The 18,930-nt window shown below is 39.4% G+C and overlaps 1 protein-coding gene and 1 long non-coding RNA gene across 2 annotated transcripts; both read left to right on the top strand.

The window, feature by feature from the left end:
* The first annotated feature begins 2,908 nt into the window (after window positions 1–2,908).
* Window positions 2,909–6,013, top strand: LOC135473910 (uncharacterized). Its single transcript, XR_010444603.1, has 3 exons — window positions 2,909–3,046; window positions 4,710–4,832; window positions 5,941–6,013. It is a non-coding gene; the product is annotated as an uncharacterized LOC135473910 (long non-coding RNA).
* Window positions 6,014–8,872: 2,859 nt separating this feature from the next.
* Window positions 8,873–18,019, top strand: LOC135472869 (uncharacterized). Its single transcript, XM_064752575.1, has 5 exons — window positions 8,873–9,091; window positions 9,537–9,600; window positions 10,789–10,914; window positions 11,359–11,457; window positions 15,189–18,019. Exons 1-5 carry the CDS (start codon window positions 8,910–8,912, stop codon window positions 15,390–15,392), a joined length of 675 nt encoding a protein of 224 aa, XP_064608645.1. The 5' UTR covers window positions 8,873–8,909; the 3' UTR covers window positions 15,393–18,019.
* Window positions 18,020–18,930: the final 911 nt, after the last annotated feature.

Genomic DNA, 18,930 nt, shown 5'->3' with positions numbered 1-18,930 from the left:
GAGTAATTAAAACTCCACAGTGAATGTTGTACAGAGTAGTCAAAACGCCATACCACATCACATTGAATGTGGTACAGGGTAGTCAAAACTCTATACCACATCACAGTGAATGTGGTACAGAGTAGTTAAAACTCTATACCACATCACAGTGAATGTGGTACTGAGTAATCAAAACTCCATACCAAATCTCAGTGAATATGGTACAGAGTAGTCAAAACGCCACACCACATCACAGTGAATATGGTACAGAGTAGTCAAAACTCTAGGGTGAGTGTGGTACAGAGTTGTTCAAACCTTATACCACATTACAGGGAATGTTCCATCATTGATTCCATGTGGTACATAAAAAGTACCATAAATTACTGAAAAAGTACTGCATGTATTGAGCTCAGGGTTTGCACACATGTAGAGCAGAGTAGCACGATGGGGATATTCCATCTTTGATTCGGTGTGTACATATTAAGTACCGTAATTTACTGAATTCTTGACATAGTGTATTGTGTATAAGAATCAATGTTTGTAAACAAAGTGTTCTGGGTTATTTCTCAAAAAATACTGCGTGAATAGCGCTAAGGATTTGCACACATGTAGAGCAGAATAGCACGAGAGGGATATGCCATTTTTGATTCCGTGTGTACATATTAAGTACTGTATGTTACTAAATACCTGACTTAGTGTATTGTGTACAACAGTCAATTTTAAAACAAAAGGTTAGGGTTGGTGTCTTAAAAAGTATTGTATGTATTGAACTGAAGTTTTACATGCATATAAAGCACAGTGGCGCAAGGAGAATGTTCCATCACTGATGCTCCGTGAGCATATTATTTACTGTAAATTACCAAGTTCCTCATTTCAGTTCTTTATGCATTAAGCGGAAGTTTTGCATTCATGTGTTTCATATAGGCATAGCTTTGCTACCAATTCTAAGTTTTTTTTCCGAATAATGTTTTCATATCTTGAGTTGAATATGCCATATTTATAATTGTGTGTGTTGTGTGTTTCAGCATGGGATTTGACGAAAATCTTTACCAGGACACCTGTGACAGTGAGAGCGAAGATGAGCTACCTGAGGGACTCACTCCAATCAAGCATGGTATGTCTCCAATCAAGCCTGTATCAGCCAGGTTAAGGTTTTACAGATATGTGCAGAGTCCATTCATAGACTACATCAGTGAGGTCCTATTAAATGAATGTGTACCTTGTTATTTATTTATTTATTTATTTGATTGGTGTTTTACGCCGTACTTAAGAATATTTCACTTATACGACGGCGGCCAGCATTATGGTGGGTGGAAACAGCCCGGGGGAAACCCACAACCATCCGCAGGTTGCTGACCTTCCCACATATTAAGTAACAGTATTATCATTAATAGGGATTACACTTTCTGAATATAGCACAGATTCTAGTGCTGAAATTTGGCTGAGACCACTGTGGGTTTCCAACCAGCAACCTTAGCACTACAATCTGTGCTATATTCAGAAAGTGTAATCCCTATTAATGATAATACTGTTACTTAATCCGCTTTCTAAATGACATCTATACCTATCTGATATATTCACCTAAGGGAGTGACGTCGTTTGTGATCATCAGAGGGGTAATGCATGTTCGCTGTAAAGTCTACCGGTCAGCTACCTTCTGTTTTTGTCTAGACAGTTGACATGTATTGCTGGCGATTTGGTGCCTGACTCTGAGGTCGCTGGTTTGAAACCCGCAGTGGTCTCAGCCAGATTTCATCACTAGAATCTGTGCCATATTCAGAAACTGTAATCCCTATTAACGATAATACTGTTACTTCATCCGCTTTCTAAATGACATCTTTACCTATCTGCATCAGCCAGGTTTTATTAAATGCATGTGTGCCCAGTCTCATCATAGGCCATATCAGTTATGTATGCCCAGTCCAATCATAGATTGTATCAGTCAGGCCCTAGTAAATGAATATGGGCCCAGTCACATGGTAGACTGCATCAGCCAGGTCCTAGTAAATGAATATGGGCCCAGTCACATGGTAGACTGCATCAGCCAGGTCCTACCAAGTGAATATGTGCCCAGTCACATGGTAGACTGTATCAGCCAAGTCCTAGTAAATGAATATGTGTTCAGTCACGTGGTAGACTGTATCAGCCAGGTCCTTGTAAATGAATATGAGCCCAGTCACATCGTAGACTGTATCAGCCAGGCCTTAGTAAATGAGTATGGGCCCAGTCACATACTTGTAAATGACTATGGGCCCAGTCACATCGCAGACTGTATCAGCCAGGTCCTAGTAAATGACTATGGGCCCGGTCACATCTTAGACTGTATCAGCCAGGTCATAATAAATGAATGTGGACCCAGTCACATGGTAGACTGTATCAGCCAGGTCCTAGTCCAATCATACCCTACATGTACATGTATGTTAGGTAGGTTCCATCACAAACTCATAGCATATGGAGTCCTAGCTGCCAGTCACATCATGAATGATGGCTAAATCAAAGATGCCTAGTTCCATCGTAGACTGTATCAGACCTCATCAGCGTACATGTATATCATGTCCCATGACAGGCTATTTCAGGCCTTATCGAACAGTCTGTATCAGGCCCCATCTCACACTACATCCGTATGCATTATTGTAAAGACACACAATGGAAGTTACCATTCTGTCCTTGTGTGTCCCAGGGTGGTTAGTGTGCCACCACAGCACAATCACCCAGGAGCCTCTCTTCAATGCGTTTGCGGTGAGTTCAAGTCGAGCGTATGATGACTTGTCCTCTGGCCATATGTGGGAAGGTATGGCAGCAACTTGTGGATGGTTGTGGAAGCGATATATTTTTGAGTACAGCATAAGACACGAATCAAATAAACAAATTGTATGTCACAGGTCCTTGTTTCACTCTCTCATGTGGTCCCTCCAGCATGAAAAACCCAGAAATCATGATCAATTCATACAGTTAGAAAAAGATTAAACTCGTATAACAAACTGTTTTTGTTTATTTAGAATTCCAACTGTCAGGTGGAGACATTGTGTGGGCAAAGGTGAAAGGCTGGCCATACTGGCCTGCTGTGGTAAGTCACTTCTGACTTTCTGTGTGTTCACGTTGTAGTTTTGAGATTCTAAGTTCTCAACATTTTACTTGTGTGCAGGAGTTCTTGGAAAGAATTTTTGAATTAGGAACATTTTAATATTTACATTTTAATGTACAAGTAACCTTTTTACACATACAGTAAAGAATCTTGTAATAGCATGTTGCTGATGCGTGTGAAAAGGCATTGACAGAGGTGATATAAGTGTAGGACTGGATGATGGTGTAATTGGGGTCCATGCTAGTATCCAAGTGGGACACCTCTTGAAATTGGTTAGATTATTATTAGGAAGATTATTGTTCTAGCTCAGATTATTTTTCTTCTTTTCTGACAACTGTTTTTCTCGTTTTGCACTTGGGCTACCTGCAGGAGCATAAAACTTTACCCACCTGTGACTCACTTTTCAGCAATTTTGGAGCAGCATGGAAATCTAAAAGAAACGTCTTCTCCAGAACTGCTGAGCCAATTGCATTGAAAATTGATATGCATGTACAAGTCTATTGGGGGTATCAGGATTGAAAATTTTATACAAATCAGTTGAGAAATGTGGAAGCTCGCTGTTGGTGATTTTTGTCACGTGATGATCTGCGGATGAATTCTGAAAAAACAGTATAGCAGTTAGATGTAGTTTGGCCTGCTGAATACAACCATGTTTTTAGGTATTTGCGATGATTTATAGTTTTTCTTTAAATTGCAATTATAACTCATTTCAGTGTCATTTTTCAAATGTCACATGACCGAACACTGTAATAGCCATGAAGGTGAAAATTGGTCAGTAGATAGATCAACCACAGATCTTCATTTTTGACTGAGAGCTAGGACTTACAGTTTTGCCATTAAAATGCGTTTAAAAACTTGTTATCTTAGACTTGTAAGTCAACTAATGATCTTTGGATGAAATTTCTCTTGCAAGTTTTAAGTGGATGGCTGTACCTATATTGTAAAAAAAACCTTTTTGTTTGATATGCAATTTGGGCTGTAACGGACGAAGGAAATTAGCTTAAAAGTAGGTCAAGTCTAAAAACTGCTTAAAATGATTAAATAAACACACTGTCTAGTACTGCTTGACGTCCGGATTACAAATCTGTAAGAATTATTTTTTTACTTGGTATAGTTTTCAGGTTATGACCAAAAAACCATTAAAAATATGAAGTACAGTATGATGTAAACCCTCACCCCATTCCCCCGCTCCCCCCAGCTACATACATTCATACAAACATTGACGAGACCTCCCGTTCAAGTAGCACGGGAGCTTCGTGCTAGACTGTATGGAACCCGTCCACTGCAAAGTGCTGGTTACAAAGCTTGTATTCTAATTCTGTCTGGCAACAGGACCAGTAGATCTCTTTTAGAGCAGTGTTTTTTTTCCTTTCACTGTCTTTCACCATGGCCCCAATAAACATCGCTCCTAGCAGTCACCGGTTCAAATCCAATTGATTCCTGCCAATTTTTCTCCTTTTCTCTTCAATTACCATGAAATTATTACGCACCAGACCACCAGTCATAGCAAGCTGGGGTTCAAATCCAGCCTACTCCTTTTTCCGTTGAAAATATGAGATGTGCTTTCCACAAGGTACATGCAATTCACTTGTTCGGAGAGTTTATTGTCTTATGTGGATTATGTCTATTTTTTTGCTCCTGTTAGACAAACCTGGGGTCTTTTCAGAAGAGCATAGAACTATTGAACGGTCTGTGGTGGAGAATGTGGAAAGTTTTAGAAAGTGGATGCTAAAGCTGTGTGTACAGACCACTTGGAAGCTGTATAACTGTATGCAGTTCTAGTTATTATTCTTCTTCTTGGTCAAGTCGTAAAATTGTTATGTCTCCTAAACTGGTAGAAAAACCAAACCTTGGAATATATGAAGCAACTGTTGATGTTTTCTGCTGTTTTACCAGTCTCGTGATTAAGCGCCCATTTTGAATTTTATTGATTAGCTAAAAAAAAATGGCTAAACCTGTCGAGATAAACTTTTCTTTTACTGTTTTTAGGTGGATTGCCCTACCCATATTGTAAAAAACTTTTAGGTTGGTATGCAAATAAGGCCAAAACTGACCAATGAACTTGGCTCAAAAGTAGGTCAGTTTTTAAAACTACTTAAAGTCATTAAACAAACACACTATATGTTGGCCATTGATGTCCCAATTACAAATCTGCAAGAATTATTTTTGTACTTTGTGTTGTTTTAATGTTGTGACCAAAAAAACAACAAAAAATTGACAAAACCATCCTACATATATGTAAATAACACGGGAGCTTAGTGCTAGACGACATAAAACCATTGACTGAAGTGTACCGTGGGAAGGGTCATCAGCTCTGCGACAGTATATTCTTTCTGTCTTCTGCTCTGGGGCACCAACTTAACAATGTATTCTTTCTGTCTTTTGTCCTGGGGTATCAGTGGAAGATCAAAGCCGCCTAATCTCTATTCTAGTCTTCAGTATTTGGCCAATTGTAAATGATGCTTGGCAGAGTAGGGCTCAAATTCAGTACACTCTTTTACATTTTTTTTCATGTTTTTTTACCATTATCGTGAACTTCATAGTCACATGGACCCCAGCAATGCTGTTGGATAACAGCTTTAATTTTTTTTGTTATTGGACATTTATGTAGCAATTCTCTCAGACTGTGCTCAGATATACATTTTGTAAGCATACAAAGTCTGGTTGTAGGTGGAAAGTTCTACCAACAACATGCAGATGGTTATGGGTTTCCCCCGGGATCTGCTCGGTTTCCTCCCACCACAATGCTAGCCGCTATCATATACATATAAGTGAACTTTTCTTGAGTACGGCATAGAATTCCAGTCAAATAAGTAAATAAATCAATATGATCAGAGGTTGGAGCATCATAACACCTGTGTTTGTGTTCTTTACAGATCAGGAAGTACTACCCAGAACGAAAGAAACTAAAGCAACCTGCCAGGGCATCCCTCTTGTTCATTAATGATGATTCTCTGCGAAAGAAGGTGTAAGTACAGCATGGGGGTCTCTGGCTTCCAGGAGCTAAACTGCTGTCAAATGTAGGTGGAAAACCCTTTAGTACAGCAGCAGGAATAGTCAGATGAGTGGAATGGTTTAGTAATTGAAGTGCAAACAATCCCATGCTCTGGGTGTCATTTCACAATCAAGTTTTTATCCAAAAATTTTAAGCTGTAAGTTTTACCAGACGACTTGTCATAAGGCATGGGCTGTGTAAGTTTGAACTTTCAGTGAATTTATTGAGTTAGATAAATATCCTGAGTTAGATGTATGAGAATATAAGACAGTTGTATAGACCAGGTTGCTGCGATTTGGTAGTTACTGCTGTGCATTTGAATGGTTTTTCATCTTGGCTGCTTATCAGTCTGATGGTCATCTCAGCACCTTCTAACTTACCCTAAAATCCTCAATAAAGTTGACCAGAGACATAGTGCATGCTTTGGCATATTACGGGAATATTATCCGATCTGATCATGTTAAAAAAAAAAATTAGTGAAGTATTTATTGAAAGTCAAAATATGAAATAGAATTCAGACCATATTTTTAGGCCCTAGAGGTCAACATTTTGACCACCTCATTAGTGTTAACCCAATTGCCTCAAACTTTTCAGCTATCATTCAAGTCCTTGATGCTTACCAGGTCACCAGTTTAACTGTTCTTGTTAATCATTTTAGGCCATCCTGAAAAAGAAATTATTTGTTGGGCATAGTGGGATCTATAAAGAAAAATAGGATTGTTATTTATAAAGTTTTATCTTTATTCTAGCTTATGAAAATGAGGGGTATTAAAGAAATTAATTTGGAGAGAAAAATATTTAAAGGAAAAGAACCACTAATAGTGTGATAGTAAGAACCCTTTTTGGATGCTCCCAAAGAAATGATTTTTGATGGTGGTCTTCATGACACATAGGGCATGAGTCATGTTTTAAATTAGTAATTGAATGTATCTCATTTGTTTGATCTGTGTTGACAGGTTCTCTGTGAGGTGCACAAACTCTCGCGGTAAGGTCTTTCCATTTACGTGCAGTCAGAGGGAAAAGTTTGAGGTATGTAGAAGGTGTGATTGCAGTGGCATTCTCATCAGGGAGTCCAGTTATCAGTCTATATATCAGCACAACCTACATGTATATAAAGTCATGATAGACAAGTGCATTAATAAATAAGCTGAAACCATGTCAGTCAGAGCTGTAACTGGAAAATATGACCCTGTCAAATAAAGTTGTTCAGTGTGAATATTTATTTATTTATATGATTGGTGTTTTACGCCGTACTCAAGAATATTTCACTGATATGAAGGCGGCAAGCATCCTATATGCATTAGCAAACTGTAAACCTGTGTGTATCTCTCCTTTCCAACTTAACAGAAGGAAGCTCATGCAAGCAAAGATCGGAGCCTGATAGAAGCTGTGCGACATGTTGATGACTACCTCACCAAGAAAGGACTCGGGCTTATCAAGAGCGATGTCCATGGGTTTTTCTTCCCCAATTCTCCAGGTAAGAGTTTCCCCACTTTCCCTGTATCTTATATTCATATCATACACTGACAGCCTTGTCAAGAGAGACGATTCTTCTTCCCCAGTTGCCCAGGTAAGAGCTGACCCAATCTTGCCTTTGTATATAAGTAAATAAATAAAGTGAACATAAAGTCAGCCACTAAAGCTGAATTAATTAATGAAGTAGTATTCTTGAAGTGTTTTAAAAATATTTAGAAATTTTACATTGCTTATCCAGAAAATATATAGCAAACAATCGTCAGTGCCTAGCCACTCAGTTGGTGACGCCATTTTGTCATGTTATAGCTATCTAAAGTGACGTCACAAAACCTAAGTGATCTCTTGTACCATCAGTAGTAAATAATGTGTCAATGATATAATACAAACAAGAACACCTGATAGCCAACCAGAGAATATCAGCTGTGTTCCGTTTCGAAGGTCTAATGTTTCTTTCAGTTGGGCACACGGTCAGGTCGATGTTTAAGGACACAAGCCACGTGTTTTAGCAGCCCTGCTCGTTTTCGTCCTGCATGGGTGTAGGCATTTGTCCAAGTTGACTGTACCGAATTCAGGGAATTTACCGAACATAGCAGGACATTTTGATTGATAACTGACCCTTTCATTCTGATTTTGGGAAGATATTTTCATAACAAATCTGACTTTGCTAAGGGAAAATAATGCAAAGTCACAATATTTTTCTTCAAGCATTGAATCTTCCGAGGCGGTTTTCTTGCCAGCTCACCCTGACAAGTTACTGCAGTATTCTGCCCAACATGTAAGCGTTGTGACATGGTCAGCCATTCTCAGCTCCAAGCTCATAAAGTGGATCAGTTTAATGCTTAAACTAACTGCAAAATCCAATTTATTGCATCAGTATCTGTCTATACACTATAAGAAACCACACTGACAATCGAGAGCTAATAGGTTTCTTGACGTGACAGCCAATTATCACATGACACTTTCAGCATGGCTACTCGGAGTGAATTGTCTGGCAGTGCCATATCTCCAGTGATGAACTTCATCTTCTCATCTTTCTAAACTTTTTTTTTACGTACTTTTCTGTGATAACTGTGTCATATATTATTTTTTCTATGTATATATAGTGGAAGACTTTGTGATCACTTTAAATGAAGACATGGCTTGTTCATCAAGCAACTCCCGTAGTACTGTATATTTATGTTTTTTGACTTTTGTTCCTCTTTTTAACATATTGTTTGTATTATTTTCAACCTGTATATTTACAAGTGTCCCCTAAAGCATTTATGCTCTAACCTGTTGTGCATGAAATAAAATGACTTATATTAAAACACGGTGTTTAATGTTTCTTTAGAGCCCTTGGATTATGTTGATGAAAAAGAAGACCTCATTTTGGGGATGGGGAAGAGAGATCGAGTGTATTCAGTGGATTTTGAGGGCAATGGCACAAGTAATGGAGACCAGATGTTATCTGTGAATTGTGAGAATAATGAAAATACTAGTAATGGAGACCAGGAGGAGATAACTCTGATAAAAAAAGTCCCATGTGACAAAGATGTATCACAGACCATGAAAACAAGGTGAGTCCTGCATCATTTTAGAACACTGTTCATATATTTGAGGGGGCATACGCTCAAATCCTCCTTCTGCTGGAGTGTCTGTGGAATTACATCATGATATCTTTCAGGTGCCTGGTAACATTCAACTGGTTTCTTCCAAGCTTTGTCCAGTTTCCTACTCCTATTAATTTGGTTGCAAATTGACACTAGTAGCTTTCTCCATGTTATTTCCAGTTCCTTTGTTCAGTTCCTTTGTTCAGTTCCCTCCACGTCTTGGCTCGGCTCTGGTTTTTCGTCATGATATCTATCAAGTGCTTGATGTGCGTGGCTTGCTTCAGGATTTTCTTCTGACCTCCCATAATCCTGATCACCATCATATGACCAGCTCATACTTGCTTATATTGTTGCATGAAAAATAGTGTGGTATACCTACATTATTAGAGCCAAACTTTTTTTTTTTCCTTAGAAATGAACAACGCAAACAGCGGTGTGAAATATTGGTAGACTTTATTAAGTCGGAGAAAATGAAGGTAAGTGCTTTTCTTAAGTTCTGCTATTTATTTTAATAAGTGACAGAATGTAAAAACACTGGGGTGTGAGATGCGGAAAAGTTGTATGACACTGGGGTATGTGTGCATATGTCTGGTGTATTAGGTCTATTACGTAGGCTTATATTCATTAAAGATCAGTTGACTGTCACCTATATTGAGAGTATGGCAGTATGGGGGAAGGTCATGCTGCAACCTGCAGAGGATGGTTATGGATTTCCCCCGGGCTTTGCCCGATTTCCTCCCACTAATGCTGGCCGTTTTCGTATATTAAGTGAAATATCTTTGAGTATGGCGTAAAACACCAAAGAAATGAATAAATAAATTTATTGTGAGCATATATGTACGTTATAAATGCGAAAGTGTTCAGACACGCAGGTTTGTGTTGACTTTGTATCCAGAGAGAACATATAGTGGTGTTCCTTCAGCAGAGAGGGGCCCAGGTCGTTAGCATGCCAGCACGGAGCAATGACCCAGGAGCCTCCTAAGAATGGGGTCGCTGTGAGTTCTCTCCGGGCGTACGTGGGAAGTTCTGCAGCAACCTGTGGATGGTTGTGTTTTTCCGCCAGGCTCTGCCTGGTTTCTTATCACCTTATAATGGTGGCCGCTGTTGTATAAGTGAAATATTCTTGAGTACAGCGTGAAACACTAATCATAAAAAGAAATAAATCCTTCAGAAGAGCTTGCTTTCCTTCTCATAAAAATCTGACCTCTATGGTATGATGAAGTCCTCTAAAGACACTGATATGGTGATTATTCAGATAGTTACCAGAAAAAACAACACAAGACCAAATGTATGTATTCATCGATAATGTATCCCCACAGAAAGTTTGAAAGGCAAAACGTTTTGTTTTTGTGATATCGCACAGCCGAGATATCACAGTTCAAGATAAGCACTCATGTCGAGACAATAGGTCTCTCACATTGACACAATAGGTCTCTCACATTGGGACAATTGAATTGGCTGCCATGTTTTCAGTTTATCCAATCATGCGCAAGTTATTTCTGTAACCCGAGGACACGTCTGTTTCTTCTTAATTCACCTGAACCATGTTTTGCCTTTGTCTGTGGCCGTTTATGGGAATTTTTTTTTTTGTCTTTTCTTGTAAAGAGATGATTGATTGTTACATTGCTGTAGTGTGAAATGTTGTTGCAATCTTCTTGTTACAGAAGTACCTGACTGAAATATTCCATGGTAAAAGAGCAAGTGCTCTCCATTCCAGTTACCACGGTAGTGTGCGAGACAAGAATAAAATCAAGAATCCAGGGTTCGGACCAATCAGCGACGAGGAACAAGTTAGTGCCATGAATAACTCATCATGTGGGCTGGGCAAAAAAAATAGTATTGTGTAACATAACAAGATTTGGAAGCGATGTTGCATTATAGATACTAATACCGTTTTCAAAGATCGCTTCTAAATAAACAGAAGTTGTTATCCATATGTCTCGTTACGTTATCCAACTCAACTTCTAAATGCCTCTCAAAGATGTTAAATAGTATTGTGGTCTACTGATTTTTGTGGTGTAATGTTTTTGCGGTGTAATGTTTTTGTAATGTGTGCATGTATCTCAGACCACTTTACGGTGTACATATAGGACTGAATCTTTTCATTGTCCAGCTTTTAAATCTTCAGCTCTTGGTCTTGGAAGATTCTCTCAGTATAGTAGGTTTGTATTTTGAATCTTTGCTTGGTACTTAGTGAATATGTAATGTCTTTCACTGATGTTTTCTACTTCCAGCGAAGTGAAGTTCTCGACACACTGCTGTCCTGGCTAGGTGAGCTGAGAGAGTCAGTTGCTGAAAATGTGGACTACACAATGGATGTTTGGGTGCCAGAGGTATGTACAGTGGTGACACAGATTCCATTTATGCATGCCATATGCTATGACCAACCACTAACACCAGTCACCATGCCATGTACTGTGACAAACCCTTGATACCAGTCATCATGCCATACGTTGTGATCAACCACTGATACCAGGCATCATGTCATATGCTGTGACAAACCACTGATACCAGGCATCATGTCATATGCTGTGACCAGCCACTGATACCAGTCATCATGTCATATGCTGTGACAAACTACTGATACCAGTCATCATGTCATATGCTTATCGATTGAAACTGTTGTTGGTCACATTGCTATGTCATGATTGACACTGGTGCTAGTCACATTGCTAGGCCATGATTGACACTGGTGCTAGTCATTGTGCCTTATGCCATGGTTGACACTGATGCCAGTCATTGTGCTTTATGCCATGGTTGACACTGATGCCAGTCATGGTGTCTTATGCCATGGTTGACACTGATGCCAGTCATTGTGTCTTATGCCATGGTTGACACTGATGCCAGTCATGGTGTCTTATGCCATGGTTGACACTGATGCCAGTCATTGTGCTTTTTGACATGGTTGACACTGATGCCAGTCATTGTGCCTTATGCAATGGTTGACACTGATGCCAGTCATTGTGTCTTATGCCATGATTGACACTGATGCCAGTCATTGTGCCTTATGCCATGGTTGACACTGATGCCAGTCATGGTGTCTTATGCCATGATTGACACTGATGCCAGTCATTGTGCCTTATGCCATGATTGACACTGATGCCAGTCATTGTGCCTTATGCCATGGGTGACACTGATGCCAGTCATTGTGCCTTTTGCCATGGTTGACACTGATGTCAGTCATTGTGCTTTTTGACATGGTTGACACTGATGCCAGTCATTGTGTCTTATGCCATGGTTGACACTGATGCCAGTCATTGTGTCTTATGCCATGGTTGACACTGATGCCAGTCATTGTGTCTTATGCCATGGTTGACACTGCTGCCAGTCATTGTGTCTCATGCCATGGTTGACACTGATGCCAGTCATTGTGTCTTATGCCATGGTTGACACTGATGCCAGTCATTGTGTCTTATGCCATGGTTGACACTGATGCCAGTCATTGTGCTTTTTGACATGGTTGACACTGATGCCAGTCATTGTGCCTTTTGCCATGGTTGACACTGATGCCAGTCATTGTGCTTTTTGACATGGTTGACACTGATGCCAGTCATTGTGTTTTATGCCATGGTTGACACTGATGCCAGTCATTGTGTCTTATGCCATGGTTGACACTGATGCCAGTCATTGTGTCTTATGCCATGATTGACACTTATGCCAGTCATGGTGTCTTATGCCATGGTTGACACTGATGCCAGTCATTGTGTCTTATGCCATGGTTGACACTGATGCCAGTCATGGTGTCTTATGCCATGATTGACATTGATGCCAGTCATTGTGCCTTTTGACATGAATGACACTGATGCCAGTCATTGTGCCTTTTGCCATGGTTGACACTGATGCCAGTCATTGTGTCTTATGCCATGGTTGACACTGATGCCAGTCAAATTGTGATAGGCCGTGAAACCATTGACACTGATGCCAGTCATTGTGCTTTTTGACATGGTTGACACTGATGCCAGTCATTGTGCCTTATGCCATGGTTGACACTGATGCCAGTCATTGTGTCTTATGCCATGATTGACACTGATGCCAGTCATTGTGCCTTTTGACATGAATGACACTGATGCCAGTCATTGTGCCTTTTCCCATGGTTGACACTGATGCCAGTCATTGTGCCTTATGCCATGGTTGACACTGATGCCAGTCATTGTGCCTTTTGCCATGGTTGACACTGATGCCAGTCATTGTGCCTTATGCCATGGTTGACACTGATGCCAGTCATTGTGTCTTATGCCATGATTGACACTGATGCCAGTCATTGTGCCTTTTGACATGAATGACACTGATGCCAGTCATTGTGCCTTTTGCCATGGTTGACACTGATGCCAGTCCTTGTGTCTTATGCCATGGTTGACACTGATGCCAGTCAAATTGTGATAGGCCGTGAAACCATTGACACTGATGCCAGTCATTGTGCTTTTTGACATGGTTGACACTGATGCCAGTCATTGTGTCTTATGCCATGATTGACACTGATGCCAGTCAGATTGTGATAGGCCGTGAAACCATTGACACTGATGCCAGTCATTGTGCTTTTTGACATGGTTGACACTGCTGCCAGTCATTGTGTCTCATGCCATGATTGACACTGATGCCAGTCATTGTGCTTTTTGCCATAATTGACACTGATGCCAGTCATTGTGCCTTTTGCCATGGTTGACACTGATGCCAGTCGTTGTGCTTTTTGACATGGTTGACACTGATGCCAGTCATTGTGCCTTATGCCATGGTTGACACTGATGCCAGTCATTGTGCCTTATGCCATGATTGAAACTGATATCTGTCATATTGTAATTTGCTGTTCTATGATTGACACTGATGCCAGTCATTGTGCCACATGCTGTGCCATGATTGAAACTGACATCTGTCATATTGTAATTTGCTGTTCTATGATTGACACTGATGCCAGTCATTGTGCCTATGCTGTGCCATGATTGAAACTGATATTTGTCATATTGTGATTTGCCGTTCTATGGTTGACACTGATGCCAGTCATCGTGCCTTTTGCCATGGTTTACACTGATGCCAGTCATTGTGCCTTTTGACATGGTTGACACTGATGCCAGTCATTGTGCCTTTTGGTATGGTTGACACTGATGCCAGTCATTGTGTCTAATGCCATGGTTGACACTGATGCCAGTCAAATTGTGATAGGCCGTGAAACCATTGACACTGATGCCAGTCATTGTGCTTTTTGACATGGTTGACACTGATGCCAGTCATTGTGTCTTATGCCATGATTGACACTGATGCCAGTCAAATTGTGATAGGCCGTGAAACCATTGACACTGATGCCAGTCATTGTGCTTTTTGACATGGTTGACACTGATGCCAGTCATTGTGTCTTATGCCATGATTGACACTGATACCAGTCATTGTGCTTTTTGACATGGTTGACACTGATGCCAGTCATTGTGCTTTTTGCCATAATTGACACTGATGCCAGTCATTGTGCCTTTTGCCATGATTGACACTGATGCCAGTCGTTGTGCTTTTTGACATGGTTGACACTGATGCCAGTCATTGTGCCTTATGCCATGGTTGACACTGATATCTGTCCTATTGTAATTTGCCGTTGTTTGGTTGGCACTGATGCCAGTCATTGTGCCTTATGCCATGGTTGACACTGATATCTGTCCTATTGTAATTTGCCGTTGTTTGGTTGGCACTGATGCCAGTCATTGTGCCTTATGCCATGGTTGACACTGATATCTGTCCTATTGTAATTTGCTGTTGTTTGGTTGGCACTGATGCCAGTCATTGTGCCTTATGCCATGGTTGACACTGACATCTGTCATATTGTAATTTGCTGTTCTATGGTTGACACTGATGCCAGTCATTGTGCCATGATTGAAACTGACATCTGTCATATTGTAATTTGCCGTTCTATGGTTGACACTGATGCCAGTCATTGTGCCTTGGAAGGGAATTTGTACATTACTAAGTAGAGGAATGAACAAATGACAATCAAATTAATAAATAAATGTTTGCATTTCAGGTTTTGCATATATTATTTTGGACATTTGCAGTTCATGGTTTACATGTGTACTTTGTTTGACAGGCGATCGTGTATGCCTTGATATCCGTGAAGAAGTACTCCAGGGGTCGGGCATGGGACATGTTTCACAAGGGCATACGGTTTACAAAAGAAGAATATGGTAAAGCTCATCAGGCCATTTTGGAAGCTGCCAATAGGATTTCTCCCGAAGACAAAGAGATGTACGAGAGCAAACTACAGGAAAAGATCGCTATGTGGACCCCATAGCCCGAGTGTTCTGTGTTCTGTGTATCATGTACCTTGTCAGCAGAGTGTTATTTTTGGTGCCATTTTATAATACATTTCCTGGTCTTTCCTTGGAGATGTAAAGTTATTTTCTTCCACCATTGCTTGTCATGCCAATCTATGTTTGTTGGTTTCTTCTGTGAAGAAATCAACAAACCATTAAACAAAATGCCCACAGATTTACGTATATATATGCCTTATATTCTTATGTAAACAGTTTGCCCATATAGAAAATCAGGCCCATCATGAGTGAAACCATTGCTTGGGCAGAATAATTTTACCTCAATTAAAATAATCTATCCTTGAGCATACATGTACATGTAAAAAACATTCATACATTGTATTCTTTGAAATACCAATGATATTTATTGTTTGCTAAATGGAAAACTTGAAAGATATCAGAGTAAGTCTTGGCATTTGTGTCTGTCAAAGCTTTAAAGATGTTCCTCGGCTATTAATGCACATACATGTACTTAGCAGTTGCATAGTTGTAGAACTGATTCACTGGGCTGTATGCTGTATGTAAGTGTTCTAGAGTCGCCGGCGTTCCTAATTATTCGTGGTGAATCCGTTTCATAACCAATAGACTTACATATCCCTGATGTCCAAGTTCCTAAATCATTTCAGATGCAGAAACTCGTTTTCTGATTAAAGCGGCATGTGTTTTATCAAACTTTTATCGTGATTGACTGGTTTTTATCATTATTTTACATTGTCTCAGCTACAGGGTTGCATTTATCAAAGATGGTGCAGCTTACGTCCAAATGACTGCCGCAACAAAACACCTTCATAATTTTACAGGCTTTTTCGTAAAATAGCCACAGGTAGTATGTTTGAATGCGGCTTTAATACATTGTTTTGGTTCTTGCTAGATGATGCGTTCGCATCCAGCTATCATTGCTTTGGCTGCAGAAAGTTTGTGTGTTCAAGTCCAGCTCTGATTGTTTTGGCTGCAGAAAGTTTGTGTGTTCAAGTCCAGCTCTGATTGTTTTGAATACAGAAAGTTTGTGTGTTCAAGTCCAGCTCTGATTGTTTTGAATGCAGAAAGTTTGTGTGTTCAAGTCCAGCTCTGATTGTTTTGGCTGCAGAAAGTTTGTGTGTTCAAGTCCAGCTCTGATTGTTTTGAATGCAGGTGCAGCCAAGAATACAGTTTATGTAGTTTTGACTGCAGTCTCATGTGTCAGGTATTTGGGCAAGGTGTAATGATATTTCCTGAGCTTATTTTTGTCCTGTGAGAATGGTATACCCTAAAATTTCAATTGGATTGAGATAGTTGTACATTTATGTAGAAATATTTTCAAATGAAGTTAATAAAGAATCTAAGAGCGACTGTGAATTTTGTTGTTGCCATCCACTTTGAATACTAATTTCATTTATCTTGTTGTAATTTTGCAATGTTTACTATTAATTTTGACATCGATTTGTAATTTAAGCAAAATATTCTACCATGAATGTGTAACATGTGAACATCAGACCACCAAAGATGTCATAAATTATGGAGTATGAAGTAGAATACAATGTACCAACTCCAACAAAATGCATGTTAACAAATGAAGAGAACCACCTGTAAACAGGACATTTTGAAGCAATGCTATATGGCTTTACATAAGATGGACATTATCACACGTACATTATGTGTCAGAAGTGGGCATGTTACTTAACGTGAGCTTGAAATATTGAAATGTGTCATTTTTAGTTGTTAGTTTTTTTTTGGAGCAAAGAATGTGATTACTCTAAATGAGTTATTTTCCTTCGGTGGGAGATTCTAATGAAACCAGGAAAGAAACTTTAATTGCAAATAAATAATTCAAATGCTTTCATGGATGTAAGAATTCACCGTGGCACATTAATTTGTCTTGTCAGTGTTGTTTTACTAAATTCAGGCCTTCTTGTTTTAAGCAGATTTCTGTGTCCAAACTCAGCAGCTGTGTTGCTAATGCCTATGAAATGTTTGTATACCTCAGCCTTCCTCTCAAAGTGTCAGCCTTCGATAAGATTAAATAACATTTTTCAGCTTTCAATAAGACCACGACCAATTTTTTCATTTTCCCACCAATTATTCTTATCTTGCAAAATTTGTAAATTATGTAATTGTACCAGTTATCATAATTGCAACTCTATTTATAGCTCATCTGTTGCACACCGACTGTTTCCTGTGTGCAAATATTTTATTTTTTTATGCAGATGTCTCTGTATAAATGAGACAATCTTTGATGGGTGTTTGCTTTTATCTCTGCTATAAATTCAAAAAAATCTGAAGTTGGGAGGTGATTGTTGATTCATCAAGTTTAATACTAAAACTGAATGTCTTTCATTCAGCTCATAATGTGCACATTTTTTGGGGTGTTTGGACCCATATACTGCCATACTCATGTTAATGTGTTACAAATTTGTTTCCCTAATTTCCATGATTAAAACATTGTTTTTTTGTGTGTTAAAATTCTCATTTAAGTGTCATTTTCTCTAATTTTCATTTCACTGTTGTCATTTTCTTTATCATTTCACTGTTAATTAAGGATGTGCAAAACAAGATTTTCCAAAGCCCAAGGAATACAATGTTGTGAATGTTTTCATGCTTGTGTAACTAACTATTGTACAATGACAATCTCTCTGACAATTTACAATAAAGTTTTGTTGGTTGAATGGTTGTGTTTCGTGTTGTGGTGAACTACGTGCAGTATAAAGAGCCAGTCTTGATTCTTATTCAGAATAATGGAGAAGGCTGCCCATGACATAGTGGTTAAAGGTGCTTGCCTTTCACTCAGTAGGACACAAACCATATGCGAGTACAAATCCAGCCTTGGTCAGGTTATCTGGAGACTGCCCATTCTCACTGTTCATGGTGTTGCTTGAGTTTGCTTGTGTGGCCATTTGTGCAGTTGTTTGTTTGAAGACTACACTCCACCCACTGAGCACTTGTGATCATAAGCGATCATCAGTGCTTGTGGGGCCTTTTACATAATATTACATGGCAGTTGTTGAAAATCACTTCCTTTGATCACTTGATCATACACCTTATTTTTTATATGTGGGTGGAAATGTTTGTCTCCCGTGGGAGAGTGAATCAGTTACAAGTCAAAAGCCAGTGGTTTATTCTGGCACCCCCCTCCCCCCCTCATGAAGCCGGCCACTGTTTTATACCTGCAAGTGATTTCTTCAATATGGCGTTAAACTGTGCAAAAATCAATCATACTACTTTCACACAGATGTATATGCATAAACTGGCACAAAAGTGCATGTCTAAAAATTTGATATTTCTAACATACATCAAAATTAACAGCCAGCTTTTTCTACCTCCATAATGGCCAACCAGACTTTTCCCAAACTGTTGTTGCATATTAGCATATGATGATTACTTACCTACTTCTCAGCCATTTCTTCATTACGCAAGCTTACTTTAACAAAGAACATCGGGACAATTCTCTTGACAAAATGTAAAGTTTTAATTCACATGAATTGTTACAGGATACAGTTTATACTGTAGCATCCCCAAACCATGCAAACAGAATCCATCCTTCCT

This window comes from Liolophura sinensis, chromosome 8 (assembly GCF_032854445.1).
Source record: "Liolophura sinensis isolate JHLJ2023 chromosome 8, CUHK_Ljap_v2, whole genome shotgun sequence".
Taxonomy (NCBI): domain Eukaryota; kingdom Metazoa; phylum Mollusca; class Polyplacophora; order Chitonida; family Chitonidae; genus Liolophura; species Liolophura sinensis.
Note: the sequence above shows the minus strand (reverse complement) of the source record. Positions and strands in the feature narration are given on the sequence as shown.

Bases quoted from the DNA above. Each gene is read 5' to 3' on its own strand.
- LOC135472869 (XM_064752575.1), top strand. From the start codon at position 8,910: ATGGGGAAGAGAGATCGAGTGTATTCAGTGGATTTTGAGGGCAATGGC. The intron at 9,092-9,536 runs GTGAGTCCTGCA...TTTTTTCCTTAG, and splicing joins TCACAGACCATGAAAACAAG to AAATGAACAACGCAAACAGC. The intron at 10,915-11,358 runs GTTAGTGCCATG...TTCTACTTCCAG, and splicing joins CAATCAGCGACGAGGAACAA to CGAAGTGAAGTTCTCGACAC.